At 49.0% G+C, this 21,614-nt stretch overlaps 1 protein-coding gene across 1 annotated transcript in view; it reads left to right on the plus strand.

Annotated features, from left to right (window-relative positions):
• Positions 1–21,614, plus strand: part of Plcg2 (phospholipase C gamma 2) — a 133,193-nt gene that overhangs the window by 92,369 nt on the left and 19,210 nt on the right. Inside the window, exons 20-30 of the mRNA XM_028752518.1 lie at positions 2,283–2,463; positions 4,209–4,280; positions 6,711–6,820; positions 9,606–9,702; positions 10,979–11,045; positions 12,671–12,828; positions 14,246–14,348; positions 15,563–15,772; positions 18,252–18,397; positions 19,461–19,575; positions 20,668–20,835. Of these exons, the coding sequence (XP_028608351.1) occupies positions 2,283–2,463; positions 4,209–4,280; positions 6,711–6,820; positions 9,606–9,702; positions 10,979–11,045; positions 12,671–12,828; positions 14,246–14,348; positions 15,563–15,772; positions 18,252–18,397; positions 19,461–19,575; positions 20,668–20,835 (1,427 nt within the window). The remainder of the gene's footprint in view (positions 1–2,282; positions 2,464–4,208; positions 4,281–6,710; positions 6,821–9,605; positions 9,703–10,978; positions 11,046–12,670; positions 12,829–14,245; positions 14,349–15,562; positions 15,773–18,251; positions 18,398–19,460; positions 19,576–20,667; positions 20,836–21,614) is intronic.

The raw sequence follows: 21,614 nt of genomic DNA on the forward strand, positions 1-21,614 counted from the left end.
ATCTATCTATCTATCTATCTATCTATCTATCTATCTATCTATCTATCATAAGACACTGTTGAGCCTTAGCTTACTGGGGACCCCCTGAGTGAACCACGCGGAGCTGGGAATTGATGCAAAAAGCAAGAGGAATTTGTTTCAACACCTCAGGGTCATCCTGCACTCGAAGGAGAGGTGGTGACCCTGGGCAGCCTGTTTGGTCAGTTTTTATACCGTTTTCAGGGTAGAATAGAGAAACAGGAACTAGGTACAATATGACTGCCAGAACTGTGCCTTTTAAACCGATTGGTCTTTAGGGAATGGTCTTTAGGCAAGGACTTCCCTTGTCTATGGGTGGCCAATGGTCCATCCTGTGGAATGTGTCCCGACTCACAGGTCGGTTCCCGCCCACTGTGGTCTGAGGAATGTTAATCAGCTTGTCCCTTCCAGAGAGCCAAGTGTCCCATGACCTTTCCAAAGTTCTTGAGCTGACCAGGAATGTTAGTCTCTCCCTTCCAGAGGGCCAAGCCTCTTCTATCTATCTATCTATCTATCTATCTATCTATCTATCTATCTATCTATCATGTATTTGCCTATCATCTATTTATCCGTCCATCCATCCATTCCTCCATCCCTCTATTATTTTTTGAGACACTCTCTCCCTATGTAGCCCTGGCTGGCCTGGAACTCACAGAGATCCTTCCTGCTCTGTCTTCCTCTGGATGTGGGGATCAAAGGCGTGCACCACCACACCTTTTTGATACCAGCTATCCTGACCTATGAGAGGGCTGGCTCGAGGTGGCTTTGGTTTTCATTTTTAGTGAGGTTTATCGGTTTCCACTCCTGGTTGGCCATTTACACGTCTTTTGATTGATTGATGTCTATTTAGAGACATTGCCCGTTTTCCATCAGATTTTTGTCATTGCTATTGCTATGCCGTCACTTGCATTCTCTAAATCTTTGAACCTGAACAGATTGCGATCAGATGATCCGTTTGCAAACGTTCTCTCCAGTTCTGTTCTCTTCTCAAAGCCCTTGATGTCATTGGCTATACAGAAGCTCTTTGGTTTGATGTAATCATACTTGTCTGTGTTTGCTTTTGAACTCACAGGGATCTTTGGCTGGCTTTAAAGGCGTGTACCCCCAAACTCAGCTATTGCACCATAATTCCAAGTTGAGGAGTGCCAAGTGTTTGACTTTGCCTTTTTTTTTTTTTTTTTTTTTTTTTGCTTAAAGTTGCTTTGGCTGTTCAGGGCTAATGCCACAGAAATAAAACCAATCAACATGTGATACTTGTCCAAATTTGTAGTGTGGGGTTTTGGCTCATGTATGCATGGGTAGTGGCTCCTTCCCAGTTTGTGAACCTATTGCCACAGACTTCTGTCATTTCTTTCTGGTGAGTACACAGGGAAGGCACTTGCTTTCTTAGTTAGTTAATGAATTAATTAATTGATTAATTAGTGTATATTGCTTGCATGTATGTCTGTCTATCACATGAGCGCCTGGTGCCTGTAGAGGCCAGAAGAGGGAGTCAGATCCCCTGGAACTGGTATTAACAGACAGTTGTGAGCTGCCATGTAGGTGCTGGGGATTGAACCAAGGTCCTCTGCAAGAGCAGAAAGTGTTCTTAGCAACAGAGCCACCTCCCCAGCCCAGACAGTCTTGACTTTAAAGTTCGGATCAGACTTGATTTTTCTTGCTCTTCTACATCAGGAAGGCTGATTGTCTGTCCTGCTTGGAATCTTTTCTGCCCCTTGTTTCAAACAGATGAAAAAAAAAACTTGTCCTTTTTGAAATAAAACAAAACATCAGTCATTGTAACTCTGGGCGACTGGAGGCAAGATTCAATGACCGGACGACTGATTGGAGTTTTAGAGCAAGGACCGGGAAGCACTTTGTGGAAGGTCCCATGGAGCAAACACTTTAGGTTTCACAGGTTGAACAGACCCTGTTGCAGCTATGTAACCCCGCCATCTGTAAGAGAAAATGACCACAACATAGACACAAATGAACAGTGAACATGTCTCAATAAAACTTTATTTAAATTTTTGAATTCTGGGGCGGAGGTTTAGCTTGTGGGTCATAGACTGGTACCTCAATCAGGTTGAAGAAAGAGCTGGGTGTTGAGCATCATATATGACTTCTTTCAGATCTGAACTGAAAAAAGTCTTGTGTCTCGCGCTCCATAGGAGGACTGAATTCTGTTCATTCCAGTCCCCTAAGGATGGATAACAAGATTGTGGCTGATTGGTGTAGCTGCTAGCATCCTTGGTTGTTAATCCTCTGTGGTCCTCCCCGTTAAGGGCCAGGGGCAAGGTGAAACACTGTCGTATCAACCGAGACGGACGTCACTTTGTGCTGGGGACGTCTGCCTACTTTGAGAGCCTGGTGGAACTTGTCAGCTACTATGAAAAACATGCACTCTATCGCAAGATGAGGCTTCGCTATCCCGTGACCCCGGAACTCCTGGAGCGGTATAATATGGTAGGCTGATTCCCTTGGGCTTGTTAGTCACGTCACAGTCTATATTTTAGATATACAGTGTGCATACATTTACATACATACTGTATGTCTGGGATAAGAGGTCCTGAGGATGCAGACTTGGCCACAGCCCACAAAACCTCTGTCCCCATGCTACCCATAGGGGAAGTTGGGAGGGGCAGGCAATGCATTAGAAAATAAACACAGGCAGTGTCAGATGCTAAAGACAACGAGCTGGGACAGCATAGGAGTGTATGAAGGGATGGGGCAATGGTTTGCCATTTTCAAAGGTTCTGGAAAGATCTTACTGAGGAGTGAGTCATGCAGATATCTGGAGGAGAAAGGACGGCAGAAGCAAAGCCTTGGGGTGGTATACAGTCATGAAGTGAGCTCAGCCAGAGAGATGCTAACGAGGATGGGGCCGAGAGGAAGGTTCATGTAGGCTCTGGTGGGCCATGGCAAGGCACTGGCTCTTAACTTGTACATTGCAGGATTCTGGATGCAGGGAGACTGGATATGGTTAAGATATCTCATTTCATGTCAGAAGGATCCTTGATTTCTTAAGGGGAGAGATTGGCTCTGAGGGCCGGTTAGTGTTACCTGTCAACTTGACACAGCCTAGAATCAGCAAGAAGTCTTAGCGAGAAACTTCCTAGCTCAGGTTGGCCCATGGGCATGTCTATGATGGGGGGGGGGACTATCTTATTGTTCATTGATGTAGGAAGGCCCAGCCCACCGTGGGCAGCTCCATTCCCTAAGCGGTGAGTCCAGAACAGTATAAGAAAGGAGAAAGCTGACTGAGATCAAGTCAGTGAGGATATAGGTGTTTATTTTCTCTGTGCTCTTGACTGTCCCTGCCTTGACTTCATGATGACGGGGCTATTGTCCTTTCTTCTCTAAGTTGTCTCTGTTCAGGATATTTTTATCACAGCCTCAGAAATGAGACTAGGACCTAGGACCCATGTCCCAACCATGTGCCAGGGAGTGAGTCCAAATTCTTCCTTGAGAAAATTTGGGCCCTAGAGGAGAAAGCGCAGTGTGCCAGAGTGAGGTGTCTTGGTCAGCATGGGCTCCTTTGGAGCACACAGGCCTTCATAGCAAGAGGAGAAGACACTACAGTGGGCAGGGGAGTGGTCAGGAGAGGCACTTTAAGGACAAAAGTGTAAGCCAAAACCCAGGAGACAGGAGTGAACAAACGATTTCTGAGGAGATGAAGGAAGTCTGACAGCAGGGACTTTGGGTAAAGGGACAGGAAGGCTCAGGAAGGGGCCGGGCCAGGCCAGGGGCCTTGGCAGTTGCTGCTGGCAAACATTTGCATATCTGTCCAGGAAAAGCTTCATCAGTATGTCTGCTAGTTCCCCTGGTGTGAATCTTTTGAGCTGCTGATGTTCTATACTTGAACAGGGGATCCTGGTATCCTCTGGGTCAGGGTAGGGTGTCTACGATTTCCAGGTTGCTTCCAAATTTGGAGGAACCTTTTTGAATCTTCTTGCTTACCTCTACATCTGAGCCACAGAAGAATCCCATGAGGTTCTCTCTCTTCTTTCCAAAGAACGAGATACCCTCAAGAAAGCCTGCAGCCTGGCTGCAGGCACAGGCCATTCTCAGAGGGTGGAGGTGCCATATTTCCTGTTTGTTTGGTGCTGGGAATTGAACCCAGGGCCTTGTACATGGCAGGCAAGCACTTCTTCCACTGAGCCACATTTACTTTTCTTTGTCCTTCCTCTGTTTTTTTTTCTTTCTTTCAGGAAAGAGACATCAACTCTCTCTATGACGTCAGCAGGATGTATGTGGACCCCAGTGAGATCAACCCTTCCATGGTACAGCATCAGCCCTACCCAGTAGAGTGAGAGGGAGACCCCGCCCCACCGCTAGTCTCCATGGCACTTATAGCGGGGAGTATTCTGGAACATCTGACCATAACTAACATTTCTTTCGAGACATGGTGATAGGCAGGATACCATGTGGTTTCACAGAGGTTAATAGAATTCCATCCAGATGGAACCGAGTCTCGCTAGAGCCCTGAGTTTCGGTGAACCACCTTTGGGCCAAACAGCTTCTAATTAAAAAAATCTTCCAAAATTCCTTTCCTGCTTGCCGACGGAGCCTGAGGCGTTTATGAATTATGTCTGGTTCGCTGACCTCCTTGCGAGGCCAGTGCTATCTCAGATTCCCACCCTGCCTCTGCCTCACGTAGGTAAAGATGGATTTTGCTTTTTTGCCTCCAGCTCCTCTTGCTTTGGTTCCCTCTCAAACTTAGTGAGGAAAGAACTATAGCAAACTTTCTGTCTGGTACATGACTAGGGCGCAGCTCTCGCTGGTGGGCTCTGCTGAGACTCAATTCCTTAATCCTTGGTGGATGCAGATTCAGAGCAGGACATGAAGGCTTCAGAGGTGAGGAACAGAGTGGCTAACCAGTATGGACCAGCTTTTCAGAGGGAAGGCTGTGCTGGGGCCCCGCCCAGACGTGTAGGTTTGGAACATTTCTCCAGTGTCCCACCCTGACCCCTGGAAGAATGCTGAACTGGCTTCCATCTTCCTCAGAGGGTTATGAACTCAGTTTGCTCTGAAGGATCTGGGTCTCTTTTCCTTTTAAGTACAATTCCATGAGTTGGGTCTTCTGCCTCAGAAGAACATCAGGCAGATGACAAGGGAGAGTGGAGGTGTAAGGGTGATGTCACCAGCCCACCTCCCAGTACTGGGGATGGAACCCAGGACCTCCCATATGCCAGGCAGGTGATGGATGGCTGAGGTGCATTTTCAGTGGCACTTCCTCCTTACCCCCATCTTGACTTTTTTTCTTTGGAGAAGGGGTCTAGATTAGTTGTCCAGGGTGACCTAGGGAAGTTCACAGGACTGGAAGGATAACATTTGAGATAACATGTAATCACATGTAAGGTGTGTTAAAGACAAGAGTCCAGTATATTCTAAGCGCTAGCCTCAAGCCAGCTCCACAAAGCAGGTACCATTGTGGTACCCATTTTACAGGAGAGGAAATTGAGGTTATTCAGGTGACTCCAGGCAGCTGGATTAGAAGCCTGTCCTTTTGGCCACGTGGATACACCCAGTTCCTACAAGGCCACACAGTGACTGGCTCATTTCTCAGGGCCTTTCTTGCTGTCCCAGAAAAGCAGCTTCTCTCTAATGCCATTCAGTAGCACCTCTCTGTGCCGTGACTGTGTCTCCCTCTCACATCCAGAATGCCCAGGAGTAATCCTGCCAGTCTCTGGTTGGAGTTCTCCATGGCAGAAGCTTCTAGGAGCTGCATTACTTCTTATAGATTCTGGTGGAGGATGGTACTACCTCGTAGTCATTGACCCAGTTCTGGGCTCATCAACTTTCCATATGGTTGGCTCTGGGTCAAGTTCTTCATGTCTCTGTGCTCAGCTTTCTCATCTGTAAAATGGGTATGATAGCACTAGCTCCCCATTAGGGTGCTTATGACGGTTAAGGGAGCCACTGTAGGTTAAAAGGTGTTCAGAACAGCTCTCTGTGTTGACAGACACCTAAGTCATGCAGGCCACAGGCATTTTTACTGTCACGTGAATTATTTCACTGAATTTTCTCAGGAACCCTATGAGATATATAAAACTTTAATTACCATTTCAGTTGGGGAAATGGAGGCTTAGTGGGTTGCAGCTTACACAGCTAGGAATGGGCAGAGCCAGGGTTACAACTTCCGTGGCTGATTCGGTATCTAGTTTCCTAGGAGTGATTTTTCCCAAGTCCTGTCTCCTTTGTCAGGGAAGATCATTTTAGAAGTTTCTCCATTAGTATTTCTTTGCTGTGTGGGTGTTTTTTTTTTTCTTCTTCATGTGTTTACTATTATCGAGTGTCAGGCTTCAAGAAAATTCATTCACCTTCATAAATTCTATCTTTCTTGCTGCTGCTCATACAGAGCCCAGCTTTCGTTGTTGTTGTTTGATTTGGGGAGGGGTGGGAGACATTGAGACAGAGTCTCACTGTGTAGTTCAGGCAGGCTTTGAACTTGTGCTCCTCCTGCCTCAGCATCCCAAGCTCTGGAGTTATGGGTAGGCACCACTATGTCCAGGTCCCCAGCATGAGTAGGAAGTAGTGTCTGAACTTTGTGCGTTTGGTTCCTTGCAATACCAACTCTCACCAGCAGACGGCGTAGCATCCCCAGCCTCTGCGGTCTCTGGCTTCTTAAAGAGAAGCTAACTGTACCGATCCTGTTTCCCTCGGCTCCCTCTGTCATCCATCTGCCCTTTTTCTTCCTGTTTTCCCCAAAGCCTCAGAGGACTGTGAAAGCGCTCTATGACTACAAAGCCAAGCGCAGCGATGAGTTGACCTTCTGCCGCGGTGCCCTCATCCACAATGTCTCCAAGGAGCCCGGGGGATGGTAAGGCTGACTGGGGATGGGCTCCTTGGAGGTGAACTTGACTGGTCTCCTCTTGTGGTGACTCTAAGGGGCTGGGTGGAGCTCTGAGCACTCGTTTCACATTCCAGACTGGATGGGTGCTGATTCGCCATGGATACATCCCAAGGTTGCATAGTTACTATGCAGGCTGCAGCCTACTTGTGATTTAAAAAAAAAAAAACTAAAAAAATTATTTGTATATATATGTGCTTACTTGTCTATATAATGTACACATGTGTGCAGGCACCCAAAGAGTCCTCACGAGGGCATTAAAACCCTGGGAATGGAGCTACAGATGGTTGTGAGCCACTGTGTGGGTGCTGGGGACTGGACCTGGGTCCTCTGCAGTAGTACCGAGTGCTTTTAACCACTGAGCCATCTCTCCAGCTTTTCAAATTCATCTTAAAAATCAGGAGACCCTCTTAATTCCAAACTGGTTTCACCTAGCTCCCCAGCATCAAAGCCATACAACAGCAGGTGAGGCACGGCCTCCCTCAATCTTTCTGCTGCCTCTGACCCCGGAGTGCTGGCTTGCCCACAGTGCTGCCCTCTGACCTCCTCTCCCAGGGGGAGCTGGGTCTAGCCAGAGTTCCAGTGGATCCCCAGATCCCCTTAAGGGAAGGGATAAGGAGACAAAGGAACCCAAAATTCTGTTCTAGGGAAAGACATGGGTTTTCCCAAATGATGTTTCCCAGGACACAGAGCCACAGAGGGTTTTTCATGTACCTGGTCTCAGAAGACTGATTCTGGGTAGTAGCATTACCAAGGGCCCTCCCCTTGGGGTCTCTCAGCTCCAGGTGCTCCCTCACTGTTATTTTTGTCCCATGATCTAGGGAATTCCCAGGTACAGTCAGTGCCCAGGGGACATAAACCCGGTGAGAACCTCCAAGTCACATTGTTTTGTTTTTTAGCCTGGGGAAGAGTCTCTCATGGTTCACGTCTCTCCATGGCTCTAATGTGACCTTTTCCTAAAATTCTAACTCTTGTTTTGAGATGAACTGAGAGACAGGGTAAAGCCATCTGGCAAGGGGCTGTGGGTGAATGACAGCTGCCACTCATCTTTCTCTCTGATGGCAAGCCGGTCACCTAGTTGATTGCTTGTATCAGACCCTCCTCCCAAACTAATAAGGGGCAACCAATCATTTTTCGTCCTGGTAGAAACATTTTTGAGAGTGAAAGCAAGGTGGACATTAGTAATTACGTGTCAGTAACAGTTATTAAGTTCTTGGTCCTGAAATCCAGGCGGGCACCTGAGCCTACGATGATCCATAGAAAGGAAGGTGGTGAGGAGGATACAGAAAGGGCTGGCACTTGGCAGCTACTATGTGAAAGGTATCACATATTCACATATCGTTTTATTCTGCTTGTTCAGGCCAAAGAAGCAAATTAGGTGCTTCTTGTAGAGATCTGGTTACAATGAAAAAGATCTCAGGCAGTGTGGAAGGCAGGCATGTGGTTCTAAGTTAGGGGTAAGGTGTGTCTGCTTAGGCAGTGGTGGGCACAGGTGCCAGAGAGGCACAGAGGAGCACCTGCCAAGGCTCCCTGGAGGAGAAGGTATGAAGTCAAGTCCTAGGTAGGTAGTAGGCTTGGTTAGTAGGTTAGTAGCCTGTTTGTCAGGCCTGGCAGCTAGGCAGTGCAGCAGGGGCAGCTGTGGGTCATGGAGCATCCCTGGGCTGAGACCCAGCTAGGATGCCAGGCTCCTGAGGCTGCATCTTGTGGGGTCTGGAAAGCTGCTATGTGGTATGGCTGGAGGTTCTTTTGAAATGAGCCTCCTGGCTGCAGCAAGTGCCCCAGTGAGTGACCTTGGAAGCGTGAGACCCTGTGACCAGGAATGGAGTTGAGGAAGTGTAGAAATGTCCAGTGTGGTCACAGCACATCCACAATGGATTATGTCACATGTCGCTGTCGCTGTAATGACTGGGTGGACGTGCCGTTTTTAACAAGAACACTATCTTGTGGTGTTGGGCGTGGAAACCAGAGCCAGTATGGCTCAGCACCCCCCCACCCCCAGCCTCTCACTGGCAGATTCTAGGCAAATATGTACCATTGAGCTGTGTGCTGAGCCAAGGATGGACACTGTCATAACCCAGCTGGATGCTGGATGCTGTTCGAACCACTTGGCATACAGTGACCTAGAAAGCCCTAATAAAATCCGAGTCCATTTTACAGGTGGATGAGGAGAAACCCGAGGCAGCTACAGCATTATTACCCCATTTTACAGATGGGGAGCCTGCGGTACAGAACACCAGTGTAGTCACTGAAGGAGCTGGAATTTCTTTTTTAAAAGTATTTGATTTTATTACTTTTAAATTCTGAGAAAGCACAGGCCTGTATGTGGGTGTGTGCCTTAGGGTGTAGTGCCCAGAGAGGCCAGAAAAGGGCAGAAGATCCCCTGGAGCTGGAGTTAGAGATACTTGGTATGTATGCCAAACTGTCTCTCCATCCGAAAGGAGCTAAGATTTCACTGCAGGCCGTTTGGCTCCAGAACTTCCTCCACACACTCTTGCGTCTGGATTCACAGTCTTCCCACAAATGGGGTGGGTGTCCTCCAAGAGGCCCTCGCTCCCCCTTAGAGCCCTGAAAGCTTTGACTTTCCATAGTGTTGTCAACACCAGAGTCCAGTCATGAGGAACAAGTTCTCAGTCATCTGACCATAAGTGTTTTTTAAAAGGCTATGTTCCCTTTGAAATACTGTTGTCACAGATTATGACAGCCCCCTCAGGTCACTTGAGCCAGCTAAGCCCTCGATGTCCGTGGCTCTTCCCAGGTGGAAAGGGGACTATGGGACTCGAATCCAGCAGTACTTCCCGTCCAACTACGTTGAGGATATCTCGGCGGGCGATGCTGAGGAGATGGAAAAGCAGGTGAGTCTCCATCTTCTGTGGCACAGACTTGGGAAGTGTCCCCTGAGCTATCTTGGGGTGCAGGGTGGTGGGCAAGGGGACAACTTTTGACATGTACTTGTTGGGGTCTCTGCAGAGCTTGGCAGTGGAGCAGGCAGGGTGTTGCAGAAATTGGGACCGGCCTGAGTTGCCGTGGGTAAAAGTCTTTGTGATGAGCCGGTTTTGTTTTAGTCAGGCGGCACTGGGCTGAGGCTTTGAAAGCACAGAATTCCCACTGGAGTGAAAGTGGCCAGACAGGGAATTTGTCCTCTGCTCAAAGCAATGTGCAAATGAAACACATTCAGTTTAGAGAGGCAGACACACAGAACGTGCTTAGCATGAGGAAGGAACAGCGCCTTGCTGGAAGGTGAGGCAGGGACTTCTGGTGACTTTCCGAGCCAGGCTTTGGTACCTAGCCACCTTGTATTAGAGTGCTCTTGGTGGGAGGAAGTGGCTGGCCACTTGGGGTCATCAGCTTGCCCCCAAAGAAGAATCTGTAATGTGGGCATAGATTCCCTTAGAACCTGTAACGTTTAATCTCTAAGGGCGACAAGGCAATCGGGGAGGACTTCCTGGAGGAAGTAGTGTTTGAGTCTTAAAAGTGAAGCCGGGGTTTATTACCCAGTGATAGGCACAGGGAGGCACAGCCCAAGCCAGGGTGTGCTGATTGGAAGTTGTCCCTAGGAAGCTGGGACAGGGACAGGACTCTTCACTGCATCTGTGTGTCACCAGAAGCCTGGTAGAGAAGGCTGAGATGGGACATCGATAACAGCAGCTTTCCCATCTCAGCTGGACCCCAGGACGGTTCAAGTGTGCAGCAGGGAATAAAGGCTGACGAGGTTGGCCGGGGCTTGGAAAGCCTCAGAAACCAGATGGCAGACCCCAACTGTAGCTTTTGCTGGGACGTGGGGAGCCACAGAAGGCTCTCGAGCTGCAGGAGTCGCAGGCCAAGCGGCCTTGTTTCATGTGCACACCAGATGAGGTCTCTGTAACAGGGTTTGAAATTGGTTTTAGGGCTCACAAGGTGTGTCTCTGTGGACTGGAAAATGCGTCGCAGAGACTGTGGGTGCCCGCGCACTGCTGGGCCCCCATCATCTCCGTGCTTTGGTTGAAGCGCCTTCCCCGTGGACGCTGTAATGAAAACGCATTTTAAGCAACGCCACAGGTAGTGGTGGCGCTAAACGGCGTGTCTAGAAACTGGTTGTCGCCTGATTATTTTGCTTACGACTGCTGAGAATTGGGTCTTATTTCTTCACAGATTATTGAAGACAATCCCCTCGGGTCTCTCTGCAGAGGCATATTGGATCTTAATACCTATAATGTTGGTATGTGCACGTGTTTTCTTAGCTTGATTCCAGTCTGGATCCACCTCGACTGCCCCTCCCCCTCCCCCAAGCCTGGCTTTAGGACTAGCCTTAGCAGGGAGGCGGCTGGCGGGAGTCCTGTGCCTTCCAGACTTAGATGAGGTGGGGCTGAGGCCGGATGCATGGGGACTGGTAGGTCTCCGATGGTGAGGTCTGCTGCCACCATCTGCTAACACAGGGCTGCCCTCTCAGAAGTACCGGTGACTTAGCTGTTGTCATGGTGTCAACATCTGCCTGTGTCTGCTTCTCAGAGGGCCGAGCTGTTGATTGGTCAGGCTGTGGTGAAGCATTGTGTTGGGGGCCTCAGCCGCTAAGTTCCTGAGGCCTCGTGCCTGTTTTCTTCTCACTAGATCTTAGTTCCTACAAGAAACCTGTCCTGCCCTGGTCAGCGTGTGTGGCACCAGGGATGTGACAGAGCGTTCTGTGTAGAGATAAGCCATGATTTTCACGAAGCTCCCTGTGTTCAGGGCCTGCCCACATGGAAGTGGGTACATGGCAGCTTCCAGGGCTGTAGCTTCTGATTTGCAGCTGCAGGTCTAAGCCCAAGGTCACCACAGTGGCCAACTGATTCTTGAGATGAATCTTGTCTTTTCCGGGGAGGTCTGAGCATGGTCCCCTTGGAGTCCCATGACAACGATCCCAGGATGCTCACCTCCCCTCACCCCTGAACAGCTAGTATTTTCTTTCTGTCCTTATTTCCTTCTTCCTTTTCCCTTCCCGTGACTCTGGTAGGGAAGGTAGACAGTTTTTGTTCCAGAAGAGAAAACAGGTTAAGTCCCTGGCAATCCTCCCGATATGCTGGGGCTGGCAGACTCAATTCTCACCTTCATAGCTGATACCCTGGGTTGTCCCCTCCCTGTATTGTCCTGTAAGAGGACATAGGGATGTCACTCGGCAGTAGGGACTTGTCATCAGGGTGGAGCTGCCCTTCAGCTCTGCCACTGTGACTTTCCAAATATTGCTGTCACCTTGAGCCTTGGTCTTGTCTCCTGTAGGAATGTCACAGTGTCCCCATGAGGTTTGCTCAAAGCTTAAAAAACTATACATGTAGTCATCTGCTGGGGATGTCACCTCAGAGCTCAGAAAGTGCAGTCACCAGTACCGGGCAGATCAGGGTAACCTTCATGTTCCTCTCTATAATTACTGTCTTTCTTTGCCATCTGCCAGTCAGCCTTGGTGTGCCACAGTGTTCCTAGCCGTCCTCCATCCCCACAGGGTTGCTTCCTGGGTCTGGGTTTCCACACCTCATCGTCTTTCTCTTCTAGGGATGTTGTTCCTTGGATTTAAGGTTTATCTTAGGTCTGGTACATCTTGAGTGGGTACATTTACAAAAATTCCATTTCTAAATCACGTTACATTCGCAGGGACAGGAGCTTGATATATCTTTTTGGAGGATAATACTCAGCCCAGTACACACCTTTACCAGTACCTTGACAAAAGGTTCAGACACTGCCTTCAAGAAGGCAGGCGTCCCCATCAGTATGTGACTGTAGCCGTGGTAGTTTAGGTGGGGGCACTAGTTCCAGGCACGGTCTCGGTGGTCACCTCCTGGGCCCATCGAGACTTTCCATACCCTCCGTCTACAGTGAAGGCCCCCCATGGGAAAAACCAGAAAGCCTTCGTCTTTATCCTGGAGCCTAAGAAACAGGGGGATCCTCCCGTGGAGTTTGCGACCGACCGTGTGGAGGAACTATTTGAGTGGTTTCAGAGCATACGAGAGATCACTTGGAAGATGGACACCAAGGTGGGTCTAAGCACCTCCATCCCATCCTACAATGCCCTGGTGAGGCCAGGCACTGGTTCAGAGGCCATTGCTGTGCTTCAAAGGGAGTCTGCATTTTAAACTCTGGGGCTGGATACAGGGGGTAATTTAGTGGCATCAGCTGTAATCTGGTGGCCAGTGATGACAGAGTTCTAACGTGGGGCAGACAGGGTAAAAGCGGGGACTTCAGGTCATGCCAGCAGCAATCTGGTCTTGACCCTGGCCGTGTAGCTCAGAGCTGGAGGCAATTCTGTCTCTTGGGATGTATGGACCAACCTAGACAGTATCCCTGAAACACTCAGTTTAGGATGCTGGAAGCCAGTGACCTCCTAGATCCTGAAGCTCTTGTAAAAACATTCTGTCAGCCACTGCCCTGGCCAACGAAAGGCTGCTGAGTCTGGGGCAGTATGAGAGGGTAGCTCTGTGCGAGAAAATGAGAAGTTAATCCTTATCCGATAGCACTGTACAGTGTGTGTGTGTGGATCGGAGTCCTCCCGCCCCGGTCCACGTGTGTGGCTTAGGCCCTGAGGAGACAGCTGTCTACATCGGGCTGTGCTGGGTGAGCAGGAGGTAAGGGGGAGGCTGCATATGTTTTAAAGGTATAGCAAAAACAGGTGCTACCCTGTGGGGTTCACAGGGGTTTAGAGTTTGGACCACCAAAATGTGGCTTTAGGGGAGGGGATTAGACAGGAGGCAGGGGCATACTGGGATGACAGAAGTTCCCTCTTCTGCTATGGGGTCTCTACCTACTTCAGATTGACCTTGAACTTCCAGATTCTCCTGCCTTGGCCAGCCAAGTGCCGGGGTTCCTCTGCTTGTGGACCCCCATTTACCATTTATTATCTGTGTGTGTGTGGGTGCACGCGTGCATGCATGCAGGTGTAACCGATTGTGTGCGTGCATGGAGGCCAGAGGAGGTGTTAGATACCATATCTTATTACTCCTTCCTTTATTCTTTTGAGGCAGGGTGTCTCCCTCAGCCTCGAACTTAGTTTGTGGGTTCAGGCTGGTAACAGAACGCCTCAGCAATCCCCCTGCCTCTTCCCCACCAGCATGTTGGAGTTGCAGGTGTGAAAGACTGCACCTGGCTAATCATGTGGGTCCTGGGAGCTGAACTCAGGTTGTCATGGTTGCAGAGTGAGTTTTGTCAACCACTAACCACTAGGCTGTCTCTCCAGCTCACACCTGTGTGACTTTAGAGACGTCCTGGACTCCAAGCCCTGGGTGGGAACAGCATGATGGAGAATCTTCAGAGGATAGAGAAGAGGGGGATTGTCTTCAGGACAAGAAAACACCCAACCCTGGATGCTTGGGCATGGTGGGGAGAGCTGTTCAGGGGAGCCAGAGTGTGACATGGTGCAGATGCTGGCTCAGTGCTGTATCGTGTTCATCTCCACAGGAGAACAACATGAAGTACTGGGAGAGGAACCAGTCCATCGCCATCGAGCTCTCCGACTTGGTTGTGTACTGCAAGCCAACTAGCAAAACCAAGGACCATTTGGGTAAGTCTCCTGGGTAAGACCCTTCCCAGCGAGCTCTGATGTTTGCTGTGAGTTGGGTGCTGTCTGGACAGTACACAGAGCATGCATTTTGCTTCCTAGCGGATCCAGGCAGAAACCCTTTCGGTATCCCCATAGCTAAGATGTCAATGGTTCTAAAGAAAAGGTAAAATTGTAATACGCCTAGCAGGAAAAGCTGTGGGGAGAACCGGATACCTCTGGACTTCACAAGACCCTCTTTGTAGTGCTGGATACTGCCAAGGGCAAGAGGTACCAACTGAGGTGTGACTGTCATGCGCCGTAGGTATCTTTGTCTTTGTGTGTTGGTTATTTCCTCCACGGTCATGCCGACAGGCCAACCTGATCCAGACAGTTCCTCACTGAGACTCTCTGCCTATGTGATGCTAGGTTGTGCTGAGTTGACAATTAGAATTAGCCATCATGGTGGGTGTTGGTGTATGGCAGGTGTAGTTGTGTGTGTGGAGGTCAGAGGCCCATCTTGGCTGGGGTTGTTCAACTGTCCATTGTGTTTATTTGAGATAGGCTCTGTCACTGGGCTTAGACTCAGCCAGCAGGCTAGGCTGCCTGACCAGAGAGCTCTGCATGCCTGCTTACTGGGATTACAAGTATACAATACCACACTTTAAAAAAAAAAAAAAACTCATGGACTTGAACTCAGGACCTCCAGCTTACATAGTTGGCACTTTACAGAGCTGGCTACCACCCTATCCCTTCAGTGTCTTTTCAAGAGAGTTCTTGTTTCTTTTTGTCACCTGGGCCTTCTGCCATCACACCCAGAAGCAAGGGTGACTGTCTCCTCTGTATCGATCATTGTTCTTTGGCTGTGAAGAGACATAGCCATGGCAACTCGTACAGAGGAAAGCAGAGAACTGGAGACTTGCTTACAGGTTCAGAGGTTTAGTCAGTCCATTGTCATCAGGGCGGGAAGCATGGCGGCATGCAGGCAGACATGGTGCTGGAGAAGGAGCTAAGAGTTCTACAGGTCAGGTAGGAGGAAGACAGAGAAAGCTACTGGGCCAGGCTTGGGCCCTTGAAACCTCAAAGTCCACCCCCCAGTGACACACTTGCTTCAACAAGGCCACACCTACTCCAATAAGGCCACATCTCTGAATACTGCCACTCTGTGGAGGCTAGGCATTTAAATCTATGAGCCTATGGGGGCTGTTCTTATTCAAAGGATCACGTCCTCTCTGCAGAAAATCCTGACTTCCGAGAAATTCGCTCTTTTGTGGAGACAAAGGCAGACAGCATTGTCAGGCAAAAGCCTGTGGACCTACTGCGGTACAACCAGAAGGGCCTGACCCGCGTCTACCCCAAGGGACAGAGAGTTGACTCTTCGAACTATGACCCCTTCCGTCTGTGGCTGTGTGGCTCCCAGATGGTGGCGCTCAATTTCCAGACTCCAGGTAAAGGATGAAGGTAACCAGCCTGTCCAGGCCAGGCAGTGGCCCTGTCACGGCCAGCAACGTCACCTGGGCGGCTACTGGGATGTGGTTGTTTCTGAACAAGTGACTGGGCTGGCCCATCAAAGCTGAACTTGAATGTCTGAAGCAGGCTCGGTGATCATGAGTGACAGAGGTATTACCATTCCGGTTTAGGAAGGGAACATAGTAACTTATTTAACTAGTAAGTGTTGTTTTTAAAACAAAATCCCAAACATCTGATTTACCAAATGAAGACTCAGGAGCAAGATGCTGTGGTGAAAGCCTTCTAGCTCACAGAGGGAGAGAAAGCACCCAGCTTACCTTCCCACTCCACTGACGTCCCAGAAGGAAAAGGCTCCTTCTCCACACTGTCCACCCTTCAACTCACAGACCCTCCTTTCCCTCTCCTGGCTTCTCTTATGTTCACTCCCTGTCAACTGGTTGCTTGCTCCTCCTCTTGGTCTATGGTTGACTTTATTTAATCCTCTTCACACAAGGCTCTTGGGTTAAAGGTGTGCACTAGGGCTGAGCCGTACCACAACAGTCTGTTTACAGTAAGCAGAAAGCTCTTGGGTTAAAGGCGTGCGCTAGGGCTGAGCTGTATCACAACAAGAAAAGGTTTTTCCAGTTCACAATCCCAGGGTTCAGAGTGTGATCAAATATCCTGCAACAGGAAAGTCTCGGAGGGGCTTGCAGCTCCAGGCGTGTCTGGATCCAGGCTTTCGGTGGCTGCCTTACCCCTTCCTCTTCATGTGCTTTCTCTCCAAGGACTTCATGGTTACTCTTTAGAAACTTACATTGTTGGGAAAACCTACGCACGCAAACTTTAGACATTTTACATCCTGTGCATTTGTTTGTTTGTTTTTCTTATTTAACAACTGCACCCAACCCAACTTTAGGAATCTGTAGGTCGGGTCCCATCCCTGTCTACCACAGATGCCACTGCCTCCTGGGCCCTCCCATGACACTTGTTCCCAGGTATAGGTGCATAGCTGTAGGGAAGACTTTTTCTTAAAGATTTGTTTATTTTATGTATATGAGTACACTGTAGCTGTCTTCAGACCCGCCAGAAGAGGGTATCAGATCCCATTAGAGATGGTTGTGAGCCACCATGTGGTTGCTAGGAATTGGACTCAGGACCTCTGGAAGAGCAGTCAGTGCTCTTAACCTCCGAGCCGTCTCTCCAGCCAGGAGCAGACATTTTTTACTTCTGGGGAATATACCCCAAATCCCCAGACCACTGAGCACCTGTATCCTGTGGCACTTGCCTCCGTTCCAACTCTAGCCTGGTGAGGATGGGCACACTCTTATGGCATAGGTCACTACTGTAGTTTCATGTAGCTCATTTGTCCTTTACTCATCAGGTGAGAAAACTGACGTTCAAGCATAGTTATAGTTTCTGGTCAAGGCTCTGTTCTTTGAGTAACATTAACTCTTTCCCCTCACCAACTCAAGGGTTATTTGCATTAGTTTTCCTGCCAAGTCAGTAGGTTCTCTTTGTATCCCACCAAGACGGCTTTTTATTTATAACTCTAAATACCTGCCTGTTACTTGAACCGAGATGAAATTTTATAAAAATATTTATTTATTTTATGTATGTGAGTCCACTGTCGCTGTCTCCAGACATGCCAGGAGAGGGCATTGGATCCCATTACAGGCAGTTGTGAGCCACCATGTAGTTGCTGGGAATTGAACTCAGGAACTCTGGAAGAGCAGTCAGTGTTTCTTAACCTCAGAGCCATCTCTCCAGCCCTGAACTGAGATTAATTTTAAAACAAATTTATTATTATTGTGTGTATGTGTGGGTGTGTTGGCCATGGCCCACATTTGAAGGTCAGAGGACAGGGTATGTATGCCATGCACACATGTGTGAAGGTTGGAAGAACAGGGTACTTATGCCATGGCACATGTGTGGAGGTCAGAGGACAGGGTGTGTTTGCCATGGCCCACATTTGAAGGTTAGAGGACAAGGTGTGTATGTCATGGCACACGTGTGGAGGTCAGGTGACAGGGTATGTATCTCATGCACACGTGTGGAGGTCTGAGGACGACCGGTAGTCTTTCCTTCCATCTTTATGTGATTCTGGACACTACACTCAGGTCAGTGCCTTTATCTACTTGCTGAACCACCTGTCCCTTGAACTATGATTGACTCTGTATTTTCCGAATGCTGGGGATGGAACACTGGGCCTGCATGTGCCAAGCCAACGTTCTACCCCTGGTCTACACCCAGTGTTTGTAGATACTAATTCCTTAAGGTTTACATCCTTCCAGACACCATGCAGGATTGTTTCCTGGTGTGGGATTCTTTTCTAATGCTCTCCTTGTTTCCTTGGAGTCAGACGTCTTTTTTGACCAGCTGCCCCCAGTCATTGCAGGAAGGTCACATAGCTTGTGCCCATGAGCACCTGGAGCTGGTGTTCCCTGGCTGCCCCGTAGCACCCCTCTGCTTTCTTTTCAGACAAGTACATGCAGATGAACCATGCGCTGTTCTCGCTCAATGGGCGGACGGGCTACGTCCTGCAACCTGAGAGCATGCGCTCTGAGAAGTATGACCCGATGCCCCCGGAGTCCCAGAGGAAGATCCTGATGACACTCACCGTCAAGGTAGAGGGGACAGGTGGGCGGGGCTCCCTGGGCGATGGGGGAACTCTTGCCTCTCTGTTAATCCACCACCATCTCCACGGCATTGCAGGCTCATATAGTTCACCCTGAGATCATCCTGGGTTGAAACCCTTCCTGTCACTTGTCCTAGTCTGGGTGTGACGTGTGCACTTGGGGTTCATGTGAGGTCAACCTCTAGCTGAGAGTTCATCTCCCCTTTGCCTTAGAGATCAGAGCTTGCTATTTCCCTCTCTCTGTCTCTCCCTCTCTCTCTCTCTCTTTCTTTCCCTTCCTACCTTCTTTTTTTCTTTCTGGTTTTTTGAGACAGGGTTTCTCTGTATAGCCCTGGCCATTATGGAACTTGCTATATAGACTAGGCTGCCTCTTGAGTACTGGGATTAAAGACATGTGTCACTACAGCCCAGCATGAGCTTTCTTAAATTCATCCAGTCCTTGACATTTTAAGAAGATATGAGAGAGGAGAGGAGAGGAGAGGAGAGGTGAGGTGCGGGGAGTTGAGATGAGACGGCTGGGATGTGCTTGTCCAGAACGCATGAAGTGCTTGTCCAGAGTGCATGAAGCCCCAGGAACACCTGGGAGACAGAGGCAAGAGGATTGTCATGAGGGTGAGGCCGGTGAGGTCTACATAGCAAGTTTGAAGCCAGCTTAGGATAAATGAGACCTCATTTTAGAAAGTAAAATGAAGTACTTGTAAGGTCCTTAGTAAATAAGGGTCAGTTATAAACAGACCACCCCACTGTCTTCTGTCTGGGAAACCCAGTCCCAAGGATCCCATGCACCTGTGCTCAGGTGAGACTCTCCTGGTGAATCACATGGCCTGGGGAACCCACTACCACTTTTTATCATCAAACAGTGATGGTGGGCCGGGTCAGCATCCACGCCTCTGAGAGTGGTGGTGACTTCTCCACTGAATAAGGGTAGCTTTGAATCTGTCTGGTCTGACTCTCAAGTCCCGGAAAAATCCATGAAGCACTACTGTGTGGTTCAAATTCAACCCTCCTGGGGCAGAGCCGGGAGAATTCCAATCCTTGCTTTCTTGTCCCAGGTTCTCGGTGCACGGCACCTCCCGAAACTAGGGCGGAGTATCGCCTGTCCCTTTGTGGAGGTGGAAATCTGCGGGGCTGAGTATGACAGCAACAAATTCAAGACAACAGTTGTGAGTAAGTAGTTTGTGTGGGTGTGGCCAGGCAGTGCTGGGGCCAGAGTTGTCTTCCTCAGTCATTTCCCATTTTAGGTTTTGAGACTAGCGTCTTCTCTCTGAACCTGGAGCTCCTTAGTTCAGGTACTCTGGCTGGCCAGTGGGCTGCAGTGATCTGCCAGTGTCTCCCGCTGCCTTACAGACATACCTGCTTGGCTTTACATGGAGGCTGGGGTCTACGCTCAGGTTGTCCTGTTTATAAAAGCTAGCATTGGATGCAAGCGTCTTTCCAGTTTTGCTAAGTTTTAAGGGAGCAGACTGCTACGTGGGTTATGGCTCTTTGGTGAATTTTTTTTAAAAAAATTATTTTATGTATATAAGTACACTGTAGCTGTCTTCAGACACACCAGAAGAGGGCATCAGATCCCATTACAGATGGTTGTGAGCCACCATGTGGTTGCTGGGACTTGAACTCAGGACCTCTGGAAGAACAGTCAGTGCTCTTAACCACTGAGCCATCTCTCTAGCCCTCTTTGGTGATTTTTAGAATATATTTTTGCTGTTGTGCGTCTTCCTTTCTGAGCTTCAGTCTGTAGTTGGGGAAACTGAGTCACTTGCCCAGGGAACAACTCAGGTGCAGACCAATTCAGCTGGCCTTTTTTTTTATAGCGTGGCAGGTTTGCTGTGTGTCTTGCCTTACAAGGCTGGTCCTCCAAGAGAACTCCCAACAGGCTTCAGAGACTCCCAGCTCACTCTCCTCCTCAGGCCAAGGGGTCCAGCAGCTTACATGTGTTCTGTTCACCTCTTTTTTTTTTTTTTTGATCCTCTCCCCTGAGTACCACTCTACCATTCCCTGCTTCCCTTCTCCTATTCCAGGAAGTGAGACTGGTGAGGTCTCATGTTGCTCTGGTCATGGAAGGCTGGCCTACAGCAGGATTGCTTGCTGCGAATGAAATAACAAAAGTTAACCCTTCTGGGATTCTTAGACTTGGGCATAGATGCAAATTCACTTGCAAGTTTGTGGAGGGATTGGTTCCAAGTTGAGGCTGCAGAGACTGGCTTACCTGTGGGGGCGGGGCACGAGCATCAGTAACAAGCTTTGGTCTCTTTCTAGACGACAATGGCCTCAGCCCTGTGTGGGCTCCAACTCAGGAGAAGGTGACGTTTGAAATTTATGATCCAAACCTCGCGTTCCTACGCTTTGTGGTCTACGAAGAAGACATGTTCAGTGACCCCAACTTCCTGGCTCATGCCACGTACCCCATCAAAGGCATCAAATCAGGTAAGGAGCGTTGGCAAGGATGTTCAGTTTGGGGGAGCCAAGTTCTTTGGTCTGTGCTGCGGGCTGCAAAAGGAACACACCAACCTCTTTCCTAGTTTAGGTTAAGTTACTACAAAGCCACTCAGACGGGCATTAAGCACAGGGGTGGGACAAAAGTGGAGAAAGGCTGAGTCCTTTCAACTTCAGCATCTCTGAGGAAACCATCTGTGTTAGACTACCCTCAGCCTGGTGCCGTTTGCTTTCATTTTTGAGATGCTTCAGGCGTTTTGTCTTCATTAGAAGATGGAGAAATGTGTTCTAATACAAGCCAAGCATGTCCTTGGCCTGCGTCATAAGGGTCAGGCCCTGAGCATCTACAGGGTCCAAGTCTCCCAAGTGTTCCAAACTTAACGTCTCATATTAGATTTGGAGGCTGACTTGCTTGTAAGATTTCTCTTTATGCTGAACACAATACAACCCCTCCTGTTGTAGACAAGGCCTGTGTGTGTTTGCTTGTCATTAAGCCAAAGCAGGTCACGTATGAACCCGTAAATTTGGGCATCTCTCAGCTCCCCCTACCCCCATCACAGAAGCTTCTCTTCACAGGAGACTGTAATAAATACATAAATACAGAGAGAAGGAAACTGTAGAGATAGGACATTATATCACTTCCATCCCCAAAAGCTCAGGGAACATTTAGGAAGAGGGAACAGAAAGGTCACCAGAGCTACAGAGGTACACACAGCATACAAGACCAGTACAAGAACAAGCCAGTCCTGAATCACGGTTCCGGATGGGGG

Source organism: Grammomys surdaster, unplaced genomic scaffold, assembly GCF_004785775.1.
Source record: "Grammomys surdaster isolate TR1022 unplaced genomic scaffold, NIH_TR_1.0 128, whole genome shotgun sequence".
Taxonomy (NCBI): domain Eukaryota; kingdom Metazoa; phylum Chordata; class Mammalia; order Rodentia; family Muridae; genus Grammomys; species Grammomys surdaster.